Source organism: Lygodium microphyllum, chromosome 17, assembly GCF_053477565.2.
Source record: "Lygodium microphyllum isolate KBCC chromosome 17, Lygodium_microphyllum_v1.1.10, whole genome shotgun sequence".
In the NCBI taxonomy this organism is placed as follows: domain Eukaryota; kingdom Viridiplantae; phylum Streptophyta; class Polypodiopsida; order Schizaeales; family Lygodiaceae; genus Lygodium; species Lygodium microphyllum.
Genome location: NC_141151.1, coordinates 121222853 through 121247138, shown reverse-complemented (window position 1 = coordinate 121247138; position 24286 = coordinate 121222853). Strand labels below are relative to the sequence as shown.

At 41.0% G+C, this 24286-nt stretch overlaps 1 protein-coding gene across 3 annotated transcripts in view; it reads left to right on the top strand.

Moving 5' to 3' along the window:
• Window positions 1-15674: 15674 nt before the first annotated feature.
• Window positions 15675-24286, top strand: part of LOC148022309 (THUMP domain-containing protein) — a 45820-nt gene continuing 37208 nt past the window's right edge. For all 3 annotated transcript variants that reach the window (XR_015694482.1, XM_087697946.1, XM_087697945.1), the window contains exons 1-3: window positions 15675-15836; window positions 15920-16039; window positions 16493-16798. Coding sequence is in view for 2 of the 3 variants with exons in the window: in XM_087697946.1 (XP_087554072.1) it covers window positions 15759-15836; window positions 15920-16039; window positions 16493-16798 (504 nt within the window). In the remaining variant the exon portion in view is untranslated. The remainder of the gene's footprint in view (window positions 15837-15919; window positions 16040-16492; window positions 16799-24286) is intronic.

The following is a 24286-nucleotide window of genomic DNA, read 5'->3' as shown; positions in this document are numbered from 1 at the left end:
GTATATTACACTAAATAAACAAACACTTTCAAGTTGACTTGAGTTGAGACCCCTCACATTAGTTTCTCATGAAGCTAACAATGGTATATAGTACTATAGATCAATTGATGTTGTCTTATTCAATATGCAATACATGACCTTGAAGGTCGGCCATATTTCTTTAACATATGGATTTCAACATATTAATCCTCATCGTCATCATCCCTAGAATATATAGGCTAAACCTTGATATATTGTCACTCTTGCCATTTTTCACATAACAACTAATGCCAAACTGGTCCTCCTTATGTGATGACGAATCGCCAATCTTAGGTAAAATCCCATACAAGCTTTTGGTAGGAAGTCAAATGATTTAATTTCCTCTGGTGGATTCATATTTCAAAAACATCTTACATGTTGTTTCAAACCACTTGTTTCTTAGCTATAATTATCGTATGTTTACTAACTTGCCTTACATGGATGTGCATCCCCTTGTTAATATGATAAAGAAAATATAATTTAATTAACAATCTCTCTCTCTCTCTCTCTCTCTCTCTCTCTCTCTCTCTCTCTCTCTCTCTCTCTCTCTCTCTCTCTCTCTCTCTCTCTCTCTCTCTCTCTCTCTCTCTCTCTCTCTCTCTCTCTCTCTCTCTCTCTCTCTCTCTCTCTCTCTCTCTCCATCCATCCATCCATTAATAAATTATTACTTGGCTGTGAGCAAGGCCCTCTACCTTCTTCTCTACATGGGATGAGATCGAGGCTATCTCTCAACAACTGACCAAGAATTTCTTTAGATGATATGTACCTTTTTGGCCCTCTAGGTCCACTTTACCACTTATAATACCACCAACTAGGTTTTCTGTTGTAACCTACCCTTGACGACACAATTTGGGTCCTAGGCAACATTGTTTGAAACTCCCTTGGAATATCACAGGCATCATTGCCTAGGCTTACTTAAGTCTACCCATGAGGCAAAGTCTCAACTCAACCCCCCCAAAGTGACACGAGGTTGGGCTCTACAATATTTCCTAAGATAATTTTCATGTAGCTCTATCTTTTCGTGGTGCAATCAAGGAGGTGATTCATTGTGCATCAAATCCTTGTTTGACAACCACTCGAAGCAAGTACAACTCTCCTCCTTAGGGGATTCTCGAGATTCAAACAAAAGTAAAGCAAACAATCTATTTTTCCACTAGAAGCCATCTCTTTTCCAAAGCTATCAACATAGCAATTTAACACTTCCAAGAAAATCCTTTTGTGCATTCTCAATCAAACTAAGAAATTTATGAGTTCTCTTTAAAAGAGTGTGGCATCTTATTATTTTGTTCATAATACATAAATCCTATAAAGTTTCATTATCAAGGGAAGAGGCCAAGATAGCTAATGTCATCATACCAAGGTAATCGATCCTCATAACACCTTCCTATGAGAATAAATTTTCTAGAGTTTTCTAAGAGTACACTTAGTACCACACAGGTTAACTATGCCTGATATTTCCTCCTTTGTTGGACACTAGGGTTATGTCATCCCTATTTAGCTTTCAATTTCAATTTACTTAGTCAAGTTCACAAAGTAGATCTAAGGACTAGTTAGCATCCATACATGAATCATCCATGCAAGACTCCACTGAGTCTAAGTTTACTTAAGGTATTACTATAGATGTTAAAACAATAATCAATAAGAAAAATTGTCTATTGAGACTCAAATCACAATGGAAAGAACCTAGGAGTCCATTGTTGTAGATTGTAAGCGTATTATTGTTTTGTCCAACGGGATATTAGAATTTGATGTATTCATGGAGCCACCTTCTAGTTTGGTATCCATCTAAGCTTATTAGGGTGTTGGTGGAGAAGGCGACGATTGAATCGGACGGCTAAGAATTATCAAGGTCTGCTGTTATTAACCTTTATAACGTATCCCCAACTTCCAAGCCCCCATTCCTTGTGGCTATCACATGCATCATCCTCATCCTCATTAACATTACACAATTGTATCATTTTTCAGATAGTTGTAACTTGTGGTCTCATAGGTCATTGTGCCTTCCTCCAACGTTAACAAATCATTTCATTCCATATCTCCCTACCAACCTTCTCCTCTAATCTCTATAGCTAATGGTGTTGATCACCTCCTCCCATTCTTGCAACCAAATGGCATTTCATACCATTGGAATATGACATGAATACAATGGAAAAATGCAATGCAAAATCAATGCTACAATCAACACTTTGTGTCCACAAAAAAGATGCTCAATGTTAATAGATTATCGGCATAAAGCATCTATTCAAGAAAAAAAAGATGTTAACAATTGACTAGACATCATACCACAAGTAAGTCATGATAAGAGGGTGTTTCCTAAGAGTGATTAGGAGTTTTGAAGGCCATGTATCTCTATAGTAACCTACAAAATTAAGGTACTCATTATCTACGTGACCATGCATATCCACAGAGCCCAAGTGATTAGGACTTGGAAAATACTTATGCTTTTTAGGTTGGGGGTCAAATCTTTCATTTGTGAAGGGGAGGGGGTGAAAGGTTTAGGGTCAGAGTTTTTGGGGTGGTTGGAGGAGGGATGCAAGCTTAGGGAAATAATTTTTGGTTATGGAGGGTGAAAGGGGTCACATTCTTAGAGTATAGTTAGACAATCCATTTGGGTGGGGGGGTTTTGGTTTTGGACAAAAAGGGTACAAAGGAGGGAGTAATCTTATGGAGGATTTATGTTTGAGAAGGATGCATAATTAGGGTGTTTGGGGTGACTCTCTCTCTCTCTCTCTCTCTCTCTCTCTCTCTCTCTCTCTCTCTCTCTCTCTCTCTCTCTCTCTCTCTCTCTCTCTCTCTCTCTCTCTCTCTCTCTCTCTCTCTCTCTCTCTCTCTCTCTCTCTCTCTCTCTCTCTCTCTCTCTCTCTCTCTCTCTCTCTCATTGGGACATTCAAACTTAAGGTCTTTTTGCTGTGGGGAAAGCAATAGAATTGGTATTAGGGTTTTGTGGTGGGGTTTTAGGTTCAAGGGTTGTAGGATTAGGGTATTTGGAGTGGTACACAAGTTAGGCATTTGGGCACAAGAAGATAGGTTTGGAAGAGGGGGGGCACATCCAAGTCTTTAAAAAGGGATGGGTTCAGTTGCTTGGGGGTGGGTTAGGCTCTTTAGGGAAGGGGTGTTTAATAGTTTGTTGAGGGGAGGGGGTCTAGTGCTTTAAGGGATTGGGGTGTTAGGACTTAGGGGGCTCATGGTCTTCATGTGGGGTTAAGTTAGGGAGTGATTTACGATTTTTGGGTTGAAAGGGGATAGGGGAGAGATTTGAGGTAGCAATTTGGGGATTGGGGGTTTAGGAATTAGGCTTTCGATGGGTGGATAGAGCTTGCTAGGTAGCTAATGAGCTCACACCAACATGCTTCAATGTTGCCACTAGACAGCCACCCAACACTAATCCAAACATGTACACACACACACACACCCCTCTACTTGCAAAACATGGACCTACCATGTTTCCCAAGTAGAGTGAATGTATAACTGAAAGGAAACATGCAATTAGGGAGCAATAGATAGCTACCAGAGACATTCTACATGTATGGCAAACATGGTGGAATGATATTGTAGGATGTGGAGGGAAGAAGAATATCAAAATCCTCCCATGACATCCCTCATGGTTCTATCAAACACAAATAAGCTAAATCATCAAGGTTGGGTTGCTCAAGAGCATACCAACATAATCTATATCCTTAGTGGTATCTCAATGAGGATGGAAACTAGTAAGCCATGGGCTACACAATTTATGCCTCTTTGTGGTTTGTCCAAGCTAGTTCCCCATGTTTGATCCACATCTCAATCTTATGTGTGCTTTGAAGTATTTGATGTGGTAGTATTTCTAAAGAGATTGTAAGAATGTAATATTGTACATCCATAAGGTGCCTCCCTTGGGATTGCTTTAGATGCTCTCTATACCAATGAAACTTGAAAATGAATAGTCAATAATAACATTAATATGGAATGTTCATCACTCTAGATAGTGGTCCAAATACCTCTAAGACCACCACAAATTCCATACGTAGCATAGCCTCTAATCCATACACCAGTCTGAAGGGTGTGAGTCGTGTTGTCACCTTATATGAAATTCTAAAAGCCCACAAGCTTCGCATCCCAATCTTCCCTGTTATCCTCAACAATCTTCTTTAAATTTGGAATTAAAATTTGATTAGAACTTTTTGCTTACCCATTTGCCTAAGGATGATACAGGGTAGATTTCTTATGTAATATCATATGCCTAATAGTCAATACTTGGATAACTTAATTTAGGAAATGCTTTCCCCAATCACAAATTAACTCTAAAGGATAGCCAAATCATGTCATAATGTTAGAATATAAAAACTTAGCCACACTAGCTACTTTATTATCCTTCAATACTTAAGCTTTAACCCATTTAGTACAATAGTTCGTACAAACCAAAATATATTTGTTTCTAGTCCTTTTTGCTGCTACTAGCTTAGTTGGCCCAAGAAAATCAATTCCCCACTTCTGAAAAGGCTCAAGTGGCAATACAGGATGATCTTGCATCATATCCCTATCAAGAGGCTAACCCTCCTTCAAACATTGCAAACATTCTCTTTGGCATATTGATGAGCATCTTGTAAGATAGTAGGCCACCACAAACCTACTTGCAATATTTTTTTGCATGTGATCTCACAAAAAAAATGACCATCTGACAATCTAGAGTGAGCCTCATGAAGGACTATTAGCTATTTGTATTCATGAACACATCTTCTCAAGACATTATCTACTTCTATACAAAGTATTCATAATGGCTTGAAATGATCTACTCTTTAATGTCAACCTTTGTCTTTGATCAGTTGTGTAAGGTGTGCATGCATAACCCATTCCTTCAAGAAATGCAACAGTTGATCATAATATGATTCAAGATCAAGAACCTAAAATTCAAAAATTTTAGCATCCGGAAGTTGATCGGAAACTCCAACTTCAGGGTCATCTTTCTCCAATTTGCTTAAATAATTGGCCCCACTACATGCTCTTTACCACAAGTATAAATAACTTTGAAATCAAACTCTTGCAACAACAACATCCATCAAGCTAGCCTACCTATTAACTGAGGTTTGTTTATAAAAAAAACCAATGCTTGATGATCCACATGAAAGATTACTTGATTTCCTAACAAGTAATGTCTAAATTTCTGCGCAGAAAAAACCATCCCAAGTGCTTCTCTTTTTTGTAATAACTAAATAATTCCTTTCAACAGTATTCAATCTTTTGCTAGCATAACAAATTGGTCTAAACCATCCAGGTACGTTGTCCTGCATAAGCATTGCTCCCACTACAAGATCGGAAGCATCAACAAATACATGAAAAGGTAAATCCCATAAAACAGGTTGCAACATCGGAGCCACCACAAGCATCTTCTTAAGAACATTGAAAGCCTTGTCCTATTCTACCATCCACACAAATTGCATACCTTTTTTAGTCAATCTAGTAAGAGGGAACCAAATATGAGACAAATATCTCAAATACACGCTATGCCATTTCACTTGATTCACAAATCTCGTGACCTCCTACACATTGGTTGGAGTCTTTACCTTCCTTAGGAAGAATATGTCCCAAAAGTACACCCTGCTTTGCAGCAAAAACTGATTTGAAAGGATTCAAAGACATGCCAAATTTTCTACACCTTTCAAAACATAAAATAAGATGCTTTAAATGATCCCTTTTCATTCCAAATACACAAAAAACATTTATAAAGACCCTCATAAAAGTTATTAAATAGGGCTCAAAAGTCTTGTGAGTAGCTCCTTGAAACTCAAGAGGACCATTTTTCAAGCCAAAGTTCATCATTGTACTAACACAAGCTCCCCATTCTGTAATAAAAGCAGTCTTATTCATACCATGTGGATGCATCCTAATTTTATTATAACCAGAAAACCCATCTAGAAAATTATACATTTCATGTCTACTACATCATTAAGCAAGGAATTAGTAAAAGGAATTGGAAAAGGGTCAATAATTGTAGCTGCATTCAACTTTTTGCAATCCACACAAACTTTGATCTTCCCATTCTTCTTAGGCACTACAACAATGGGAGACAACTAAGTCACCTCATTGACTAGCTTAATAAATCCAACCCTCAACAACTTGTCAATTTCCTCCTTAACCTGCTTAGCATAATTGGGGTTCATTCTATACCGCTTTTGAATAATTGGCTTAGCATCATTTTTCAAGTTTATCCTGTGCTAACACACTGCCAGATCAAAACCTATCATGTCTATATAGTCCCAAGCAAAAACATCCTGAAACTCCTAACATAATTTGCTAAGGTCATGTTTAAATGATTCCTCTACATGAATACTCATTTTGATGGGTTTTCCTTCCCCCTGCTCATTTAAGTTAACCTCCTGAACCTCATCTTCAACTACCCTTGCAGATCTTCTCATAGTATGCTCATACCTCTGCTTAGCTTGAAGAATAGCCTTCTGTCCTTCCTCTTCATGCATATCAGAGTCATCCTTCTCCTTAACATCTTTAGATTGCTAATTTTCATATTCTTTTCCCAACTTATTTTTAGGAAGACCAATTCTTGAGTCCCAAATCAATTTATTATCCTTATTCCCTAACCTCTCCTAAAATTCAAGTTTCTTCTAAGCTTCAAGAAAACTGAATGAGCGTTGTCCAAACAGATTTTGAACTACAGATTGACTAGTTTATTGGTCCAAAACTGCATTTCCCCAAGTTATAGGAGACTCTTGATATTCTCAAATGATGCCATCAAGATCAATCTCAAAGACATGAACTACAAAGAGATTTGCTTGCAAAAATAATTCTTCTTCACCATCTTCCACCTCATCAACCACATTAATAGTCGGAACCACCATAGGTCTAGTAGAACTTTTCAGCATGACTTTATTGATTGTGTATAATCAAATCTCCTTGAGCCCCTGAGGAATACATACATAATCATTTTCCCAGTCATGTTTCAACTTGGACAACTTGAACCAAGGTCTGCCCAAAAGCATCTTATAAGAATCTCCAATTTCTGACATCCTTAAAACCATAAAACCTACCTTAAACTTCAAACCTGCCACTTTAAACAATTGCTTTCATAGAATACCCAAAAGCTATAATCTTGTCTGATCTACCATTCTAACCTAAAATGGGGCTAGAAACAATTCCTCTTGCTTTGTTGCCAAATATATATGCTCAGGCAGTATGTTAATCCTACATCCACCATCCAACAATACATCATCATTATTCCTTCTAGCATATTCCACTTGAATTGTAGGGACTTGATAATCCGCCACCTCTTTTGCTGAGTTGGGATAACTATCTGCTGATAGTTAGGAAATACCTGATCCTAAACTGCTTTATTATTAAACACTTCTTATTGTTTTTGCTTGATCTTCAAGAACAGCTTTTCCTTAAACCCTGGAATTAAATCCAAAATATGTTCTAAAGTTAAGTCTAAAGAATGCTTTGCTAGAGCTTGAAATAGCTCTTCTGAACCTCCTTGTTGTAACTTTCCAAAAATTGTACTTTCAAAAAACTATTCCTGCTGATCATGAAACTGATCTTGCTGGTCAAGAGAATACTCTTGTTGCTCAGGAAAATGCTCCTGTTGTTCAGGAATCTGAATTCTTGAATCACTTTCATCATCAAATTGCTTAAATTCTTATTTTTTAGCAAGTTTTTGCAACTTCTTTACTTGCCTTGTGGCCTTTTTCCTTGTCCTCTCTTGTTCCTACCAATCAAGCTTTGGACCTACTTGACTTCGAGTAATAGCTAATACCAAAGTTTCATCAAGGTAGTCCTCAACCTTAATACAATTAGAACAATCACATTCAACATGAAAAATTATAGCACTTAATTTTCTTAACACATCCTCTGTCCCTTTGGGGGCTGTTTCGGGATATGTTTTACCATAACCAACAATATCTTAACCTTCCAGAGATTGCCTTTGCTCATTTTGGTCAGGAAGCTCTATGAGGACTATTGCAATAGGGGCAGGTAGGAGTTGTGGATGAGATGCTCCTGCTGGTCTTCCATCATTGCAAGACCTTGCTACTAGCATTCCTCTCTTAGTCATATGCCTTGCCTAAAGCTCAGAGTTAGGTCCAACAAAATGCCCTTGACCTCCATAGTAATGGCATGCTCCCATTTGAGTAGTTTGTTGATGTGCCTGAAAATTTCCCCAAGGTTGTCTTGCCTACATTCTTCTTAGTCCCCTAAAGGGCCTCTGAGGTACTATGTCAAACATAACCTGATTAACTGCAATTGGTTGCATAGGTCTAGGCATAGGCTGTATCATTGGCATTTGTTGTGCCATCCTGACATTAGCATTGTACCAACAATTTCGAGTCTCATGGCCATTCCTTTGGCAAATTTCACGATATTTTTCTTTCTTCTTAGTGTTAGAAAGACCTAAATCTTTCAACATCTGCTTATTCTTCTTATCCATTTTACTTTCCACAGTCTTTTCCTTAGTTTTATATTTTTCCTTCTTACTTTTAGCCTTGGTTGAAAGTGATTTCTTTTTCTTCTTATTGTGCTTCTTCTTTCTAAACTCATAATCATTTGAGTCACTAAAATCATTGATTATGAATTGTGGTCACTCTCCTCCTCTGCAGTATCACTTTTTGATCCTGAATCTGAATCTAAATCCAAAGAGTCATCATCCTTTCGAGTCTTTGACCTAGAAGTACCTAACCTCTTTTCAACCCTCATAGCAGCTCTTATCATAGTATCTATTAATGGTGCATCTGCAACATCCAACCTATTAAGTAGGTTCTTAAACTTCCAAGCATAATCTTCAACCAACATATTGTTCTATTTGATTTTCTTAATCTTCCTCAAATGATCTCCAAGGGCTTTATCCTTTCTAAACCTGATTAAAAATTCAATTTTCAATGTATGATATATATTAAATGCTCCCATACCATAACTACTAAACCAATCCATGGCTTTTCAATGTGGTTGCAAATTGCTACTTCTTAACCTGATCACCATACATTTGGTTGAATCCATTGGATGTCCAGCTTGTCTCAATTGAGTCACATGATAATTAGGATCTTCCTTCTTCTTTCCTGAAAACTTAGAAGCTCTCACTTTTGGGGTAACAAGCTGATTTGGATTCATTATTTGTGCTTTTGAAATTACAATTTCTCAATGCCTACTTAAGAGGAGTATCCTGATCCTTAGGTGGTAATAATGGTTCTTCATCCTTTGAAACATTTGGTGAACTTGTAGGGGTTGGAGGAGTTGGAGGAGTTGGAGGAGATTCTTTAGAACTAGTAGGAGAATTATATACCGTCACAGTACCCCCAAAGGGACCCACATCCTAATAACCCTATCTATTAATTGCAAATTGTTCATCATCTAGCCAGCCTAATCCTCCTATTACTCCTGCATCATTCAACAAAACTTCCTACTGATGTTGCCTTGCTAATGCCTCCCTTATCTCCCGAGGTTTGCTTCTTGTCAAAATTGGGTTTGATAGATATGGATAATTGTGTGACATATATGTTGCCCATAAAAGGTGCCTCGTAAACCTTCAATGCCATTAGCATTCTAGAAACCCACAACCTGATCTTTTAGAAAATCAATTCCAGGCATGATGCCTAAATCATAAGGAGGCTTCCCATGAAGCTGGCAGGATCACCAAAGTGTTCTAGGTATTCAACCCACAACACAAAATACAAGAACACGAAAATATGATGAAATGCTAGACTTCATCACACTGACATAATTCCTACGCAAATTCCAACAGCCATACCCGAGAATATTTATGAACACATAATGCATAAAGAATAACCTTGATAATTAGGAAACAATACACAAAATCAAAGATTAATCACTAATAGCAACCATCAAAGCATGGCGCTGTCATTCCCTACTTTGATTTCATTCATCTGATCTCAAGAGATATAATTGCTCGAATATCAAGACAATTGCTTATAATATAGGTAACATACCACATGACCTTTATGGTCACTTTTAGATAGGTTGATCTCAAGTAACTATATCCGTACATCAAAGTAAAAAAACTAAGCAACTATTAAAATTCGAGTCCTAAGGATTTATGCCCTTACATGGGCCTTATGTTAGAATATTAGTCAGCTCAGGGTGAGTCTGTGGTGTAGAGGTTGTGGCCTTTTTATAGTATTTTTTATGGCATTTGTTGGTGCTCTTTTTAGGGATGGGGAGCATTTAATGCTGGTCAACCAACATTAAATGCTAACCGATTGCATTTATTGCTCCCCTCATTTTATGCCTATATATTGCTAGAGCTCCTCCTCCTATGGTGTACTTCAGCCATCATTTGTGGATTCTTCTGAGGAGAGAGGAGCCAGTGCCAAGGTGCCCACACATCCAGTGATTCATTGTTGTATGGTGTTGTCTCGTGTTCGATACGGATTCCATTTCCCGGGCATACATCTAAGTTCTCATTTGTATTTGTGTTTACTTTTTCTTGTCTCGTGTTTCAACAGTTTATTTCAGCATGTTGTTTATGCTTCCATTGCTACACCACTTCTGACATGGTATCAATTTTCAGGTTTTGTGTTTCTGCTATGTTTTATTGCCGATTCCAAGACTGATTTACCCCTCTGCTACCCTGGCAACTACTGTCAACCTGATTGTGACCAGATTTTGGCTTCCCTACTCTGTGTTTTGATCAGCATATGCATCACCTGCCTGTCCAACACCTCTTGTTGCCTATGTTTTCCTCCTCAAGCTGCTAGCAACAGTTCCCTACACCTGTTTAGGCAGTGCACAACCTGCGTTTTGCTATTTACAACACGATTTTGGGCTGGGTGACTGGCAAAATAGGCCGTTTTTGCTGTTTCTAGCAGATTTCCACTAATTTTTTGACTTTGTGTAGCAGATTTTGGCTTATATTGATTAGTTTTTGGGTTATACTACATGTGAACTCTTGCTTTTTGCAGTTTTTGCTCGTGGTTTGGCTGTGTTCCCTCTCCCAATCCCTTCTTTTCTCTACTTCTTTTCTTAATCCTCTCCAAATGGCTCCTCCATCCACATCCACTGATGACAAGCTCCATAGACCTGATTATTACACGTGGAGTGCGGTGATGAAGGCTTGGTTTATTTGGAAGCGGTTATGGTATGTGGTTAACGGAACTGTGGCACGTCCTCAACAACCTTCTCCTGTTCCATCTGATCTTGATGAAGACAACCATGAGGAGGTTGTGCTTACATGGGATTCGGATGATGCTCGTGGAAGGCCCGGTCACACATTGTGACTGTTGGAGTTCCCATTTCTTGCCTCTCTCTTTCTTGCTCTTGCTCTCCCGCCATAGCTCTCGAGTGCAAGCTTCGATTCTTCTCACCTTTCAACTTATTCAGCATTGCTTTGATGTATTTCCAAAGAAGTCCTACCAGCAATCACCTCCTGTACGATAGCTTCAGATGTATGGTTGAAGTTACAGCTGATGTATGAGGCTCCTTCCACCATGAGGGCCGTTACTCTCTATGGCCAGCTCCAACAATAGAAGTTTGAATCCAAAGATATGATTCAATCCTTCCTACTTCGTATTACCCAACTCCAGGACCAGCTTCCCACTATGCAGTCTGCCCTATCAGAGGCACATCTTGTTGGTATGGTACTCTACAAGCTTCCTCGGGAATTTGATGGAGTGGCAAATGCTTTACAAGCATAGATATCTATGACTCCTGTCAGTTTTCTTCACATGTCATCTATGCTACTTGAGCATGAGGCTATTTTGCGACTACAGGGGCGGCTTCTGTCACATTATGGAGGTTCAGGGGAGGCTCTTGCAGCTTCAAAGAGGGGTTCAAAGATGAAGAAGTCAAAGGCCCAGTGTTACCACTGTGGGAAGAAGGGTCATTTAAGGAAGGACTGCAAAGAGTTAGCGGCTTCCAGGAAGAAAAAGGAATAGAAGACGAAGCGAGATGCGGACTCCTCCGACGAGTCATCATCTGCTTCAGATTCCGATTCCGATCCTCTAGCCAAGGCAAAGTCCAAGGCATGGAAGGGATTCTTATCTTCGAATCGTGGGATGGGCTTTGTGGCCCCTTCCTTAGTTGCTTTCTAGTGGTGGTGATGAGGACATCCCTCACGACTCTCCTGTGCCAGAGAGGGAGTGTGAGAGGGTGGTGAGATGGGGCAGTTGTGCCTCATCTATATGTCTATATAGATGCACAGGATCCAACGAGGGACATCCCTGATGCATCGACCGAAGTCTAGTAGGGACAAATCTTGGAGCTGGGATTGACATCTATGTTCATGATGGGCTGGTTACTTGACAGAGAGTGGGAGGCTTTCGTCTTAAGCTCCCATGAGGGGACACTTTGGCAGTTTTGGCTGAAGGCGGGGATTCCATGATCACATGTTCAAAGACATGTTTGGCACATTGGTCTTGTATGTCCTTAGTGACATATGTGACATAACACAAAGAGTTACTATGATTCTTCTCTATTTTCAAGCGGTGATGTTATGATCGACATCGACGTCAGATACTCTCTGAGGCATCTTAGTGGTGGGCTAGCCACTCACATCTTGGATATCCATGGTTCTTCTGGTGGTTCTTTGTTGTATAGTTTATGATTCCCCATCATTGTACTATTGTATTGTATCAGCTCACCCCTGATCTGAGAGAGGGTGTTAGCAGATTAGTCAGCTCAGGGTGAGTCTATGCTGCAGAGGCTGTGGCCTTTATATAGTTTTTTACTAGCATTTTTTGGTGCCCTTTTTAGGGCTAGGGAGCATTTAATGCCGGCCGACTACATTTATTGCTCCCATTTTATGCCTATATATTGCTAGGGCTCCTCCTCCTCCGGTGTGCTTCAACCATCATTTGTGGATTCTTCTAAGGAGAGAGGGGCCGGTGCCAGGGTGCCCACACAACCGATGATTCACTGTTGTATGCTATTGTCTCGTGTTCGATATGGATTCTATTTCCCGGGCATACATCTAAGATCTCATTTGTATTTGTGTTTATTTTTTCTTGTATTGTGTTTCAACAGTTTATTTCAGCATGTTGTTTATGCTTCCATTGCTACACCACTTCTGACACCTTAGTCATGATAGGAGGTTTCCCTATCTCTATTGTGAGTATCTCATGCAACAACACTCTTGATTCAAGAGATCATAATCACTAGGGGTCCCTCCATCTACTATCACCCATCATAAACTTCCCCCTGTAAGGCCATGTCTAGTCTATTGTAGGTCTCCTCCTCCTATAGTAAAGGCTCAATTCTTAAATAGGAGTGTCTATGCAAGTAATATATTAAGGGGATGGAGCTTTTTCCAACGCTCTTTGAGTTGTATCTATGCATAGTGGTTCTCCATGGCTCCCAATGAACCATTACATCTAGTTAGCTTATCCTTTGTTGCTCTCCTCATCTTGAATTCTAGCTATGCAAAAGTAGTCCCCAAATTGGCACATTCTAGACCTATTCTACTTGATCGTTTCCCAACCATAGTTAAGCTAAGGAACTAGCTATTGTCTAATTCACTTAGTGGAGGTGTTGAATTATGAATACCATAACCTTAGTCTTCTCAATGTTTGTCATAATGTTCTTGTTCTAACAAAAGTCATAGAATGCACCTAGATGCCATTGCAACATTGTGGAGCATTTGAGAAAAGCACAAGGTCACAATCAACATGAAATACAAGCTCCCCTTAAGGGATTCTGTCTGTATAGGTTCAAAAAGATCTATAGAAACAAGCTCCAAGGCTTTTGAAAACCACCTTGAAGCCTTGTTGGGAATGGCATCACGATGTTGTTTTCCATAGATGCAAGAGGAGACACGTGGTTGCTAGCTCACCACAATGTTTGGCACACCTAGGATAAGTTGTCCCCTAGATAGATGCCTTCTGAAGGTAATCATAATTTAGGTGGCCAAACTAAGCATGCAAGAGCTCATGTTGTGTCTAAGAGGTAAGAAGAAGTGAAGTGAAGGCTGAAGGAGACCTTAACTTATAGACTCTATTGTATGTGTAGCCGAAAGTAAGCACTTGCCTCAATCCATGATCAAGAATCTAAAACAAATCCTCGTCAAACTCAACCAAGAGGTTGAGGGCACAAACCTTGTGCATCGAAAGCAAATGGTAACCTAAGCCTAGCACATAAAGCACCTCTGAAGTATGAGTGCCATCTGGCTTATTTGGAATAAGCTGCATGTTATCCCTCCTCTGAATAAGATAGAAGAGCTATTGCCAATAAGAATCTGCCCATGTGAAGGCCACAAATGCACAACACTTACTATGGAAGGAGTCATGTGGTGAGAGGCACCACTGTCAACAATCACCTCACGAGGGTGTGGGGCTATCGACACAGCATTAGAAGCCTTAGGGGTTGATGCCTCAACCACCTCTAAGTGAAGGAAGGTAGTTGATGAGGGAGTAGCCACTGCTCCTGAATCCTTTGAAGACTTCTCCTTCTTCTCCTTATCGGGGCAAATCCTTCTTCCAATGATCTAACTTGCCACAAATGTGACAAGTGGACCACTTTTCCTTGTCCTTAGGTTTGTCATCCTCCTCCTTCTTTTGGTCCTTCCCCTTCTTTTGAGAGGATTGACTTGTCCATATGCCTACAATATGGAAGCATTTTGCCCTTTCGATTTCTCCTCCTCGTCCAAAACCATAGGACCCAACCCCTCCCAACAAAGAGTCTTTGTCCGCCCTAAAGCAATCAAAGCGGAGTAAAATGCACTGAATCTAGGCGGTAATTGTGAAAGGAGCATTATCACAATTTCTTTAGAAGTAATCACCTTCCTTGCATTCTACACTTGCATCTATATAGTTGCCTTAGCTTGTTCACATGCTCCCGCATAGAAGTGATTTGTTGATGCTCAAGGTTCTCATTTGTACCTCCAAAGGAACATGTTTCATAATGGTCATTCTGTTGTACATTTGATCAAGCTCTATCCATATCCCCCTAAGACCAGATGCATCTCATCTCAAGCTATCAACATGTTTCATAATGGTCATTCTATTGTACATTTGATCAAGGTCTATCCATATCCCCCTAAGACCAGATGCATCTCCTCTCAAGCTATCAACATAATTTGATACCGCATCAATATATAGCTTGGAGAGAGTGGGCAAACCACCTTTACCTCAATAATGTTGATAATCTCCTTTGACATCCCTAAGACCAGATGCATCTCCTCTCAACCTATCAACATAATTTGATACCGCATCAATAGATAGCTTGGAGAGAGTGGGCAAACCACCTTCAACTCAATGGTGTTGATAATCTCCTTTGACATCCCTCTCTAGGCTTGGAATAGTCCAATGAGTTGACAATGCAAATGCATACCATAGGCCTGTGGCACCACATAAGAGAGTGTGAGAATCCAAAAAGCAATATAGATTCTCCTCCCCATGTGCTCTACGAGAGAGAGAGAGAGAGAGAGAGAGAGAGAGAGAGAACACCAACCTTGGAATGAGTGCCATTGTCCTCATTGCCACCCCCATTCAATTCTCATGTCATTATAGTCAATTGTTTGCAAGGGTTGTGTTTAACTTTTAAATGATTTTGCTTAGATTACTTTTAAGCCTCAACAAATCACAAGCATCACAAGCCCCTCACATTCAATATGCCCTAGTATGTTTCCTAGCAATAGTATAGCTCGACATGTAACCACACCTACATTTCATAAAACAATGACAAAACAAACGTTGTAACCTTGCTATACAAACCCTTAAAAGGCCATTTTTGAATCTATCGTCCCGTTCGAAGCGAAGATCATTAGCTAGAACACCGTAGGTGCAATTGGCTAAACTTCTGCTCGTCTAAAGGCTATGGCGAGCCCCGCTCCGTCTGCGCAGAAGCAGGCGGGACGAGGTGGGAAGAAGCGTTCTGCCAAGTACCTCGCTCATGTGAGACCTGCCTATCAAAGTGTCCATGAACGTCCCAATCATTCCCCCTTCTCTCCACTAACGGCTTAGCGCTTCTGGTGCAGGCTTCTTCCAAGCGAAAGAAGGAATTGGAGCTTCATGCCGGTTTGCAGGGCTTTCTCATCACCTGTGATGGTGGAAGAGAGCGTCAAAGTTGTAGAGAAGCCATTGCGCTTATTGAACGAGTGAGCAACTCACAGGAAGCTGGCTGTTAGGACTTTTGACAATTTTGTTGGGATACTTGACGGAGACGTGTGCTTGTTTGCACTTCAAGTTTGGATGGCTAGAGAACTTGTCATGTTGATAGGCTTCAACTCTCTGCATTGAGCATTTGATTTTGTTTGCTATCCACATATCGACTTCAATAGTGAGGCTTCATGATATCTCAAATTGTAACTTGAAGAGTGGATGATGGATGGCAAGGCAAAAGACAACTTACAGCATTGGGTTTAAACGTCAGCTATGGCTCACAATGTCTCATAACCAATAATGTTATATGTAAAGCTGTATTTGGAAATGTCCTAACGAGCACCTTTTGAGTATTTTATTCGTTATTGCACAATTTTATGGCCAATGCCACTATTAAGAGTTACTGGTTAAGTGAGCCAGCATTGAATGTCTCCTCTGTTGGACAACAGTTTTATGCCAAATTGCACGAGCAAGGAAGCACAGAGAAACATGACTTGATTCCTACTTCAGTCTCGAAAACAGAAGTGCAAGATATTGTTTGTAACAAACCACCTGCAAATTCCAATGGATCTGATCTAGACAGGGGAGATGGTGTTGTTGAGAAAACAAATGTTGGGGATTCACCCGAAGCAAATGCTGAAGACAAAACTTCTGAAAAAACAGATGTTGATGAGCCACCTCAGTCAACAGGAAAGGGCAGCAACATTGATGCCTTGCTAGAACAAGAGATTGATGAGTTAAGAGACAATAATCAGGTATTGAGTATCTTTTATGGCAAAATAGTTTTATTTCTTTAATGCAAAGTGTTTTAATGTTGCTTGCTACTTTTACATGGGAGCTATTGAGGCATTTCAAGGTGCATTCATATGTTTATTGAATAAAAGACTGATTAGCTATTGCTAGGTAGTTTATATCTTGAGCTCATCAAGGTATCTCCCATTTTTAGATTATTGTAGTAAGTACACATTTATCAGCCAATTGAGTGCTAGGGTAAATGGCCAAAAAATTGATGCCCCCCAAAAGGAAAGGGCACCCCATCCCAATTTTGTGAAAATTTTGCAAAAATGATGTTGCTCCTTAGCCACTTAAAGTCTTAATTCAAAAATTTTCACATTACATGTAAGCTTACGCGAGTCAAACAATTGAGCCGTGTAAATCTTTTTATACTTTGAATGTTGTAAAACCTTAAAACAATGCATCCCTGAGTGTCAATCTATTGGCTCCTTATTGTCACTTTTTTGTGAACATGTCATTTATAGCTATGCCTATGTGATAAACATTATCAAGATGCCCAAATTTTCTTTCAAGAGCTTCATTTGATATATATACTTTGACTATTAAAAAACATTTATGTAACTCACTTGGAAAAAAATAAGAGGTAGACTCTTAGATGACATTCTGTCCGCCTGTTTATCTTAGAAATCTAGTCAATAGAAATACCTTATCAATTGAATGATGTTGAACTTCATTGTGATATGGTTTTGTTGATACCTAGCAATAATTTTTGAGTTGTCTTTACACTACTGATCTAAACATGACTTAGTCATATAATTTTAATGTAATGGTTTCTAAGGTCCTTTTTGGGTTTGAAATTGAGTTCAATTGGCTCCTAGTTATGTTTCTCTAGTGCTATTTGTTGTCATCTAAACATCCCTCTTCAGTATCCCACAATGTTTTCTTTCAAGTATCTTTCCTAGTTTTTGGGACAAGGAGGGTTCCTACTTCTACCATTTGAGATTGGGACAAGAATGACCACTTAAGGATTGGGTAGCCTATTTTGGAATGTGGATTAGATGGCCTCCTTTGGGACTAGAATGGCCCCTTTGTAGTTTGAGTACCATGCAATGAGATTGAAATGTCATGCATTGAAATAGTCTATGTCTCATCTTATAGTGAGGTAAATCGTAAATTGTACTATCTTGGAAAATTTTTTAATTGAAATGTAGTCACCCTGCTATATAATAAGAATATTTGTAATGTTTGAATCCCCCACACAATTATTAAATATTGGGCGAGAAATCTTATGAACGTCTCTATGAAACTCCACAAGAACATGCATTGAAACTGAGTATCACAAAGAGTATCATGCATTGTTCAAGTAGGACTAGTATAAATAGAATGAATCAAGGAGATGAAGTAAGCATAGCTTCCTCAAATACAATATTAACCTCGGGATGGTGAGTGAATATAAGCATTTGAACAATACTTGAATAGAAATCCAAGTGATCCATACAACTTGGATCTATAGTGTCAATTGCTTGTGCACTTGTAATTTAAGTGTCTATACCAAATAATGTTGTTATGAAAGTGAAAGAGAAGTGTAACCCAAGAGAAAGAAGCTTGGCGGTAAGAGCTATGGCGGATGGAGAGCAAGAGCAAGAGAGAGTGAAACTCAAAGTGGGAGCTCCAATGATCACAATGTGTGGCCAAACCTTCCTTTATTCAAACTGTCACTAAAAAAATAAAGAATAAGTAACTGTGACGGGCGCCCGCCACCTGCAGTGTAGTGGCGGGTATTGTTAGTGTAGTAATACATGGGCGGCTAGGCGAAGGCACCTTTACCTCCAACAACCTTCCACTTAAAGACGAATCTACTCCAGTGAGAGAGAAAAAAGAAAAGATAGTACAACATGTACATATGTACAACAGGATGAGGAAAAAGACGTCATCTCATCCAATGCCCATCAATCTCCTGAGGAAGGCAAAGCACTCGGTAGTGAGGCTCTTTGTGAGCAAGTCTGTAGGATTTTGCTAAGTCGGAATCTTGACAAGGTCAACAGACTTGTCCTCAACGACCTTGTGAATGAAGTGATACCTCATCTCAATATATTTCGTCTTCGTATGGAAGGCCAGATTCTTGGCCAACTGAATGACACTCATAGAATCCGAATCTAGTGTAGGCATAACATTTATCATACCAAGGTCTGCAATCAAATGGCCTAACCAGATAACCTCCTTGCAAGCCTCTGTGGCTGTAATATACTCGGCCTCTGTAGTAGAAAGAGCTGTATACTTTTGCGCCCTGGACATCCAAGAGATAGCCTCTCTAGCATAAGTAAACACATAGCCAGAAGTGGATTTCCTACTATTTGCATGTCTTGCATAATCAGGGTTTGTAAAGTCCTTAGGCTACTCCATGTAAATCTCATCATGCAAGTGTCCATGTAAAAAAGCCGTCTTGACATCCATCTGGTACAAGTCTAGGTCAAGCTGTGCAACCAAGGCCAAGACTAAGCGTAGGGTGGTTATCTTGACCACAGGAGAAAAGACTTCATCAAAGTCAACACCATGCTCCTGCTTAAAACCCTTAGCAACCAATCGAGCCTTGTATAACGGCTTAGGGTGTCCATGGGTACTTTTCAGCTTGTACACCCACTTGCATGGCAAAGCCTTCTTACCTTGAGGCAAGGAAACCAAATCCCAAGTCTGATTTTTTATGCAATGAGTCAAGCTCAGACTGCATAGCCCTCTTCCACTTTTCAGCTTGTATACCCACTTGCATGGCAAGGGATACTTTTCAGCTTGTACACCCACTTGCATGGCAAAGCTTTCTTACCTTGAGGCAAGGAAACCAAATCCCAAGTTTGATTTTTATGCAATTAGTCAAGCTCAGACTGCATAGTCCTCTCCCAAGAGTGACAATTACCTCTGTGCATAGCTTCATCATAAGTGAGAGGCTCTCCCGCATCTGTAACCAGTACATAATCCATAGAGGGCGCAAAACGGTCAGGAGGTCGTCTATCTCTAGTAGAATGCCTCAACCCAAGCTCTACTGCTTGACTGACATTCTGTCTAACATTAGCATGTTTAACATTTAGGCCATGAGCATCAGGGGATGTTGCATGCTGTCTAGCTGGCTGTGGAGCGGGCTGAACGGGAGCATGTGGCTTCTCTTGAAAGATAACTCTGCGTACCTTAACCACTTTCTCAGGCTGCATATGCGTTTTGTTCTCATGAAAGATGACATCATGGTTGCGGATCACTTTTCGCACTTGCGGATCCCATAGATGGTAACCCATCTCTCCTGCATCTCCATAGCCAATGAAAATGCATTTGACACTTTTAAGATCCAGCTTATTGCGTTTGTCCTTGGGCACATGGCAGAAGGCCTCACATCCAAAGACACGCAAATGATCATAAGAGGGGGGACTTGCCTGCCCATACCTCCTCTGCAACTTGAAAGTCAATGCCACTGCTAGGCGACTTGTTAATGAGATGCACTGCAGTAGTAATTGCCTCAACCCAAAAGTGCAGCGGTAAGCCAGCCTGGCTAAGCATGCTACGGACCCTTTCCCGAATGGTTCTATTCATACGTTGAGTCATACCATTCTGGGGAGGGTTGTAAGGGACGGTCAATTGACGCTTAATACCTTGCTCATCACAAAACTACTCAAAAGCACGTAATACATACTCACCCCCAATATTTGACCTTAGGCATTTTAGTCTTTTCCCAGACTAGTTTTCTGCCAATGCAAGCCAATGCTGAAATGTGTCTAAGATATCGGATTTTCTCTTTATGGGATAAGCCCAAACCTTACGTGAGTAATCACCTATGAAAGTAACAAAGTACTTTGCCCCATCGAGTGACTGATAGGGCATGGACCCACATAGATCTGAGTGCACAAGAGCCAAGGGCTCACCCATTTATTTTTTACCCGACTTTTTATGCGTATTTCTAGTCTGCTTGCCATACAAACAATGATCACAAGAATCAAAATGCGAAGAGTCAAAAGGCGCAAGATATTGCAAAGCATGGAGCATTTTCATTCCTTTAAGAGACATATGCCCCAAACGAGCATGCCAAAGGGATACATGGGGAATAGAACCCACAGACAAAAACATGATCCAATGTAGCTCTAGAGACAAGTAAAGGATAGAGGCTATCTGAATTGGCACCTCTTGCAAGCACAAGCCTGCCACGAGTAATCTCCATGCAGAGTCTCCAAAAGATACAAAATACCCTGCATTATCAAGTTGTCCAGCTGACATAAGGTTGCGAGTCAACGCAGGTATATGGCGTACATCATGCAAAACAAAAGAACTGCCAGAAGGAAATTGCAGTCTAACATCTCCAATGCCCACAATGTCAAGAGACCTGTCATCACTAAGATGCACAAAACCAGACATGGTATGATAGATATGAAACCAATCTCTATAGGGTGTCACATGAAATGACGCATCCGAATCCAAGAGCCAGCACAGTGCATACATAGAATGTATCTCAGAAGCTTGTAAGGCATCACATGAAGAAGCTACAAGTATGTAATCATCATCTGAATTAGTGGTATGCATGACATTAACCTCTTCTATCTTCACACTGGACTTTGCAGGTATAATACTATGCTCAAAAGACTTTTCCTACACTTTCTCTTCTCTTTTCCCTTTTCCTTGCTCTTGTCATCGCGCATCTTATGGCACTGCGGCCTAATATGTCCTGCTTTCCCACAATAATAACAGGTAAGATCAGACTTCCATCCACGGGACTTATTGCGACCACGTGACTTAGACTTGGACTTCTGAGAGTCCCTGCCCTTATGATCATTATCATGCCTGCCATGTCTGTTACCTCTAACGGTCAATGCATGTGAAGAGCGGAAAGCATAATTGTTTCTCTTGTTGCTCTAGTGGAGTCGGATCTACTAGCACTGACCTCTTTGAGTCGCTCGTCATGCTCCAAGACAAGCAGGGATGGCAGCTGAGTCAAACCGAGGTGATGGCAGTTGAGTCAAAAGAATCATAGCCATGTCTTCAAAAGATATCGTCCGACTAAGGGATGCAAGCTCATCCCTCATATCGTGTAATCTATTGATGTGGTCCTTCATGGAAGGACTATCATCAATAGCGAGTATCTGCAACTTCTTTTCGAGAGATATTCGGTGGGCAACGTCTTCTCTTAATAGAGAGACGCGAGCTTTCTCCACACGTTTGCTGCAGTCTTCAACCTGTGAACATGAACAAGGACTGAATCCTGCAAACTCAGAAAGAGGAAAGATCTGGCTCTAGAATTGAGCCAATCCCATAAGGTTGCACGATCCATAGATGTCCCATCTGCAGGATCCACCTTAGGCCGGGAAATAGGAACAGAAACAAGCTCCCAAAGATTGAAGGAGTCCAAGATACACTCCACCTTGCAGGACCATAGAGAAAAGTTGGAGCCATCCAACCGGTCCTCTTTGGGCAGCTGAGGATGTACGGGTACCTGTACAGGGGGTACCAAAGGCTGCATCTTCGGCCCACTGAAAGGGGCTCGCCGAGATACATGAATAGAAGGGGGACGGGAAAGAGGAATACACTCTGGACGACGGTCCTCGTGATAGAAATCACGCCTCCGTTCAGATGAGTGTCGAGACAAAAGCTCATCATCTGAGTCATCAAAGCCCGTAAACTAATGAGACATCTTCCAATCTGCAAAACACTAAACACCAAAGAAAACTTTGCCGATGCCGAAGAATGACCAGCAGTTTGATCACCAATCACCAAAACGCAGACTGGGGAGGCCTACAGACACCTGGAGCTGCAAAACGCAAGGTTGTCTGATGAATAGCACCAAGACAGAAGCCGCCAGCACCAAAACGCAGCCTGGGAGTAGGTCGCTAGCAGGAGAAGAGCCGCCTGGAGATGGAATAACAGCCAGATCAGCAAAACGCAGCCTGGAGGAATGTCGCCCAGCTGTAGGAGTGGCCGCCCTGACTGAAAACGCAAGCATGAAGTGGTTTGTGATGACGTGGCAGCCTTTGGAGGGGGGCGCCTGCAGCAAACGCAAGGATGGTGACCTCCTGGAAGGGCCGCCTTGGCTGTTGGGGAAGAGACGGCAGCAGCAAACGCAAAGTTGTGGGTGTTTTCCTGCGTAAATCTCAGCTCCGTGTACTCTCCTTCGGCTCTGATACCATGTGAGAGTACGCTGCAGAAGAGGGGATACGAACACGGAGGGGGGGAGAGAGAGAGAGAGCAGAAAATAAGGAAGAGAAATCTGCACTAACTGAAATGAATGCTGAATACAAACGAGAAGGCGGAAGGATCAGTCCTTGCACGCAGCCCACAGCGTCAGTGAGGGCACCAGATCAGGTTGATGATGATGGCAGCACCACCACGGGGGAGGAGTGTCGGAATTTGCAAGAAGACAAGTGATCAGGTGGGAAGGGGGGCTGCCTATAAATAGGCAAAATGACAAACCCTAACCCTAACCCTAAAAATGCCCTAAAATGGGTGCCCCACAACAGTGACCAAAAAGTGGCCGGGCAGCCAGTGGCTGCCCACTAAAAGAGGCTAAAAAGAAATACACATCCTAAGAGAGCCAGTCGAGAGTGACTATCCTCCCCCATCATAACACATGACAGACATGTCAGAGCTCCTAATGTCCTCGTCTGACTCAGACCGAGGCTCACAGGTAGGAGATGACAAGGCATGACAAACATGACTGCTAACATGATCTACACAAAACCTAGCAAGCTCATTAGAAACAAATTCTCCTTCCTCATTCGATTGTAGTGTCTTAAGTTTCCGGCCCGATTGGTTCCCTTCAAAAAGTAACCAATCCTTGAAGTGGGAGAAAGCGTTTAACTTCAGGTGCAAAAAATAAGCCCATGTCATCCTGTTAAAATCGTCCACAATCATCATGAAATATAAGCTCCCCTTCAGGGACTCCGTCCATATGGGTCCACAAAGATCTATAGAAACAAGCTCCAAGGGTGGTGAAGACCACCTCGAAGCCTTGCTAGGAATGGCATTACGATGCTGTTTTCCACAAATGCAGGAGACACATGGTTGCTGGCTCACCACAATAATGAGCATACCTTGAATAAGTTGTCTCCTGGATAGACGCCTTTTGAAGGTAGTCATAATTTAGGTGGTTAAACTAAGCATAACACAGCTCGGGCTGTGTCTAGGAGGTAAGAAGAAGAGAAGTCAAGGCAGAAGGTTACCTTAACTTGTAGATTGCATTCTCGTGAAACAAATCCTTGTCAAACTCAACCAAGAGGCAGAGGGCACAAACCTTGTGCACCAAAAGAAGATGGTAACCCAAGCTTGGCACATAAACCACCTTTGAAATATGAGTACTATCCTATCTATCTGGAATAAGCTGCATGTTACCCCTCCTCTGAATAGGATAGAAGAGCAATCGCCAATGAGAATTTGCCCATGTCCACAAATGGGCAACACTTGCTGTGGAAGGATTCATGTGGTGAGAGGCACTAGTGTTAACAATTCACTCACGAGGGTGTGGGGTTGTCAATGCAACATTA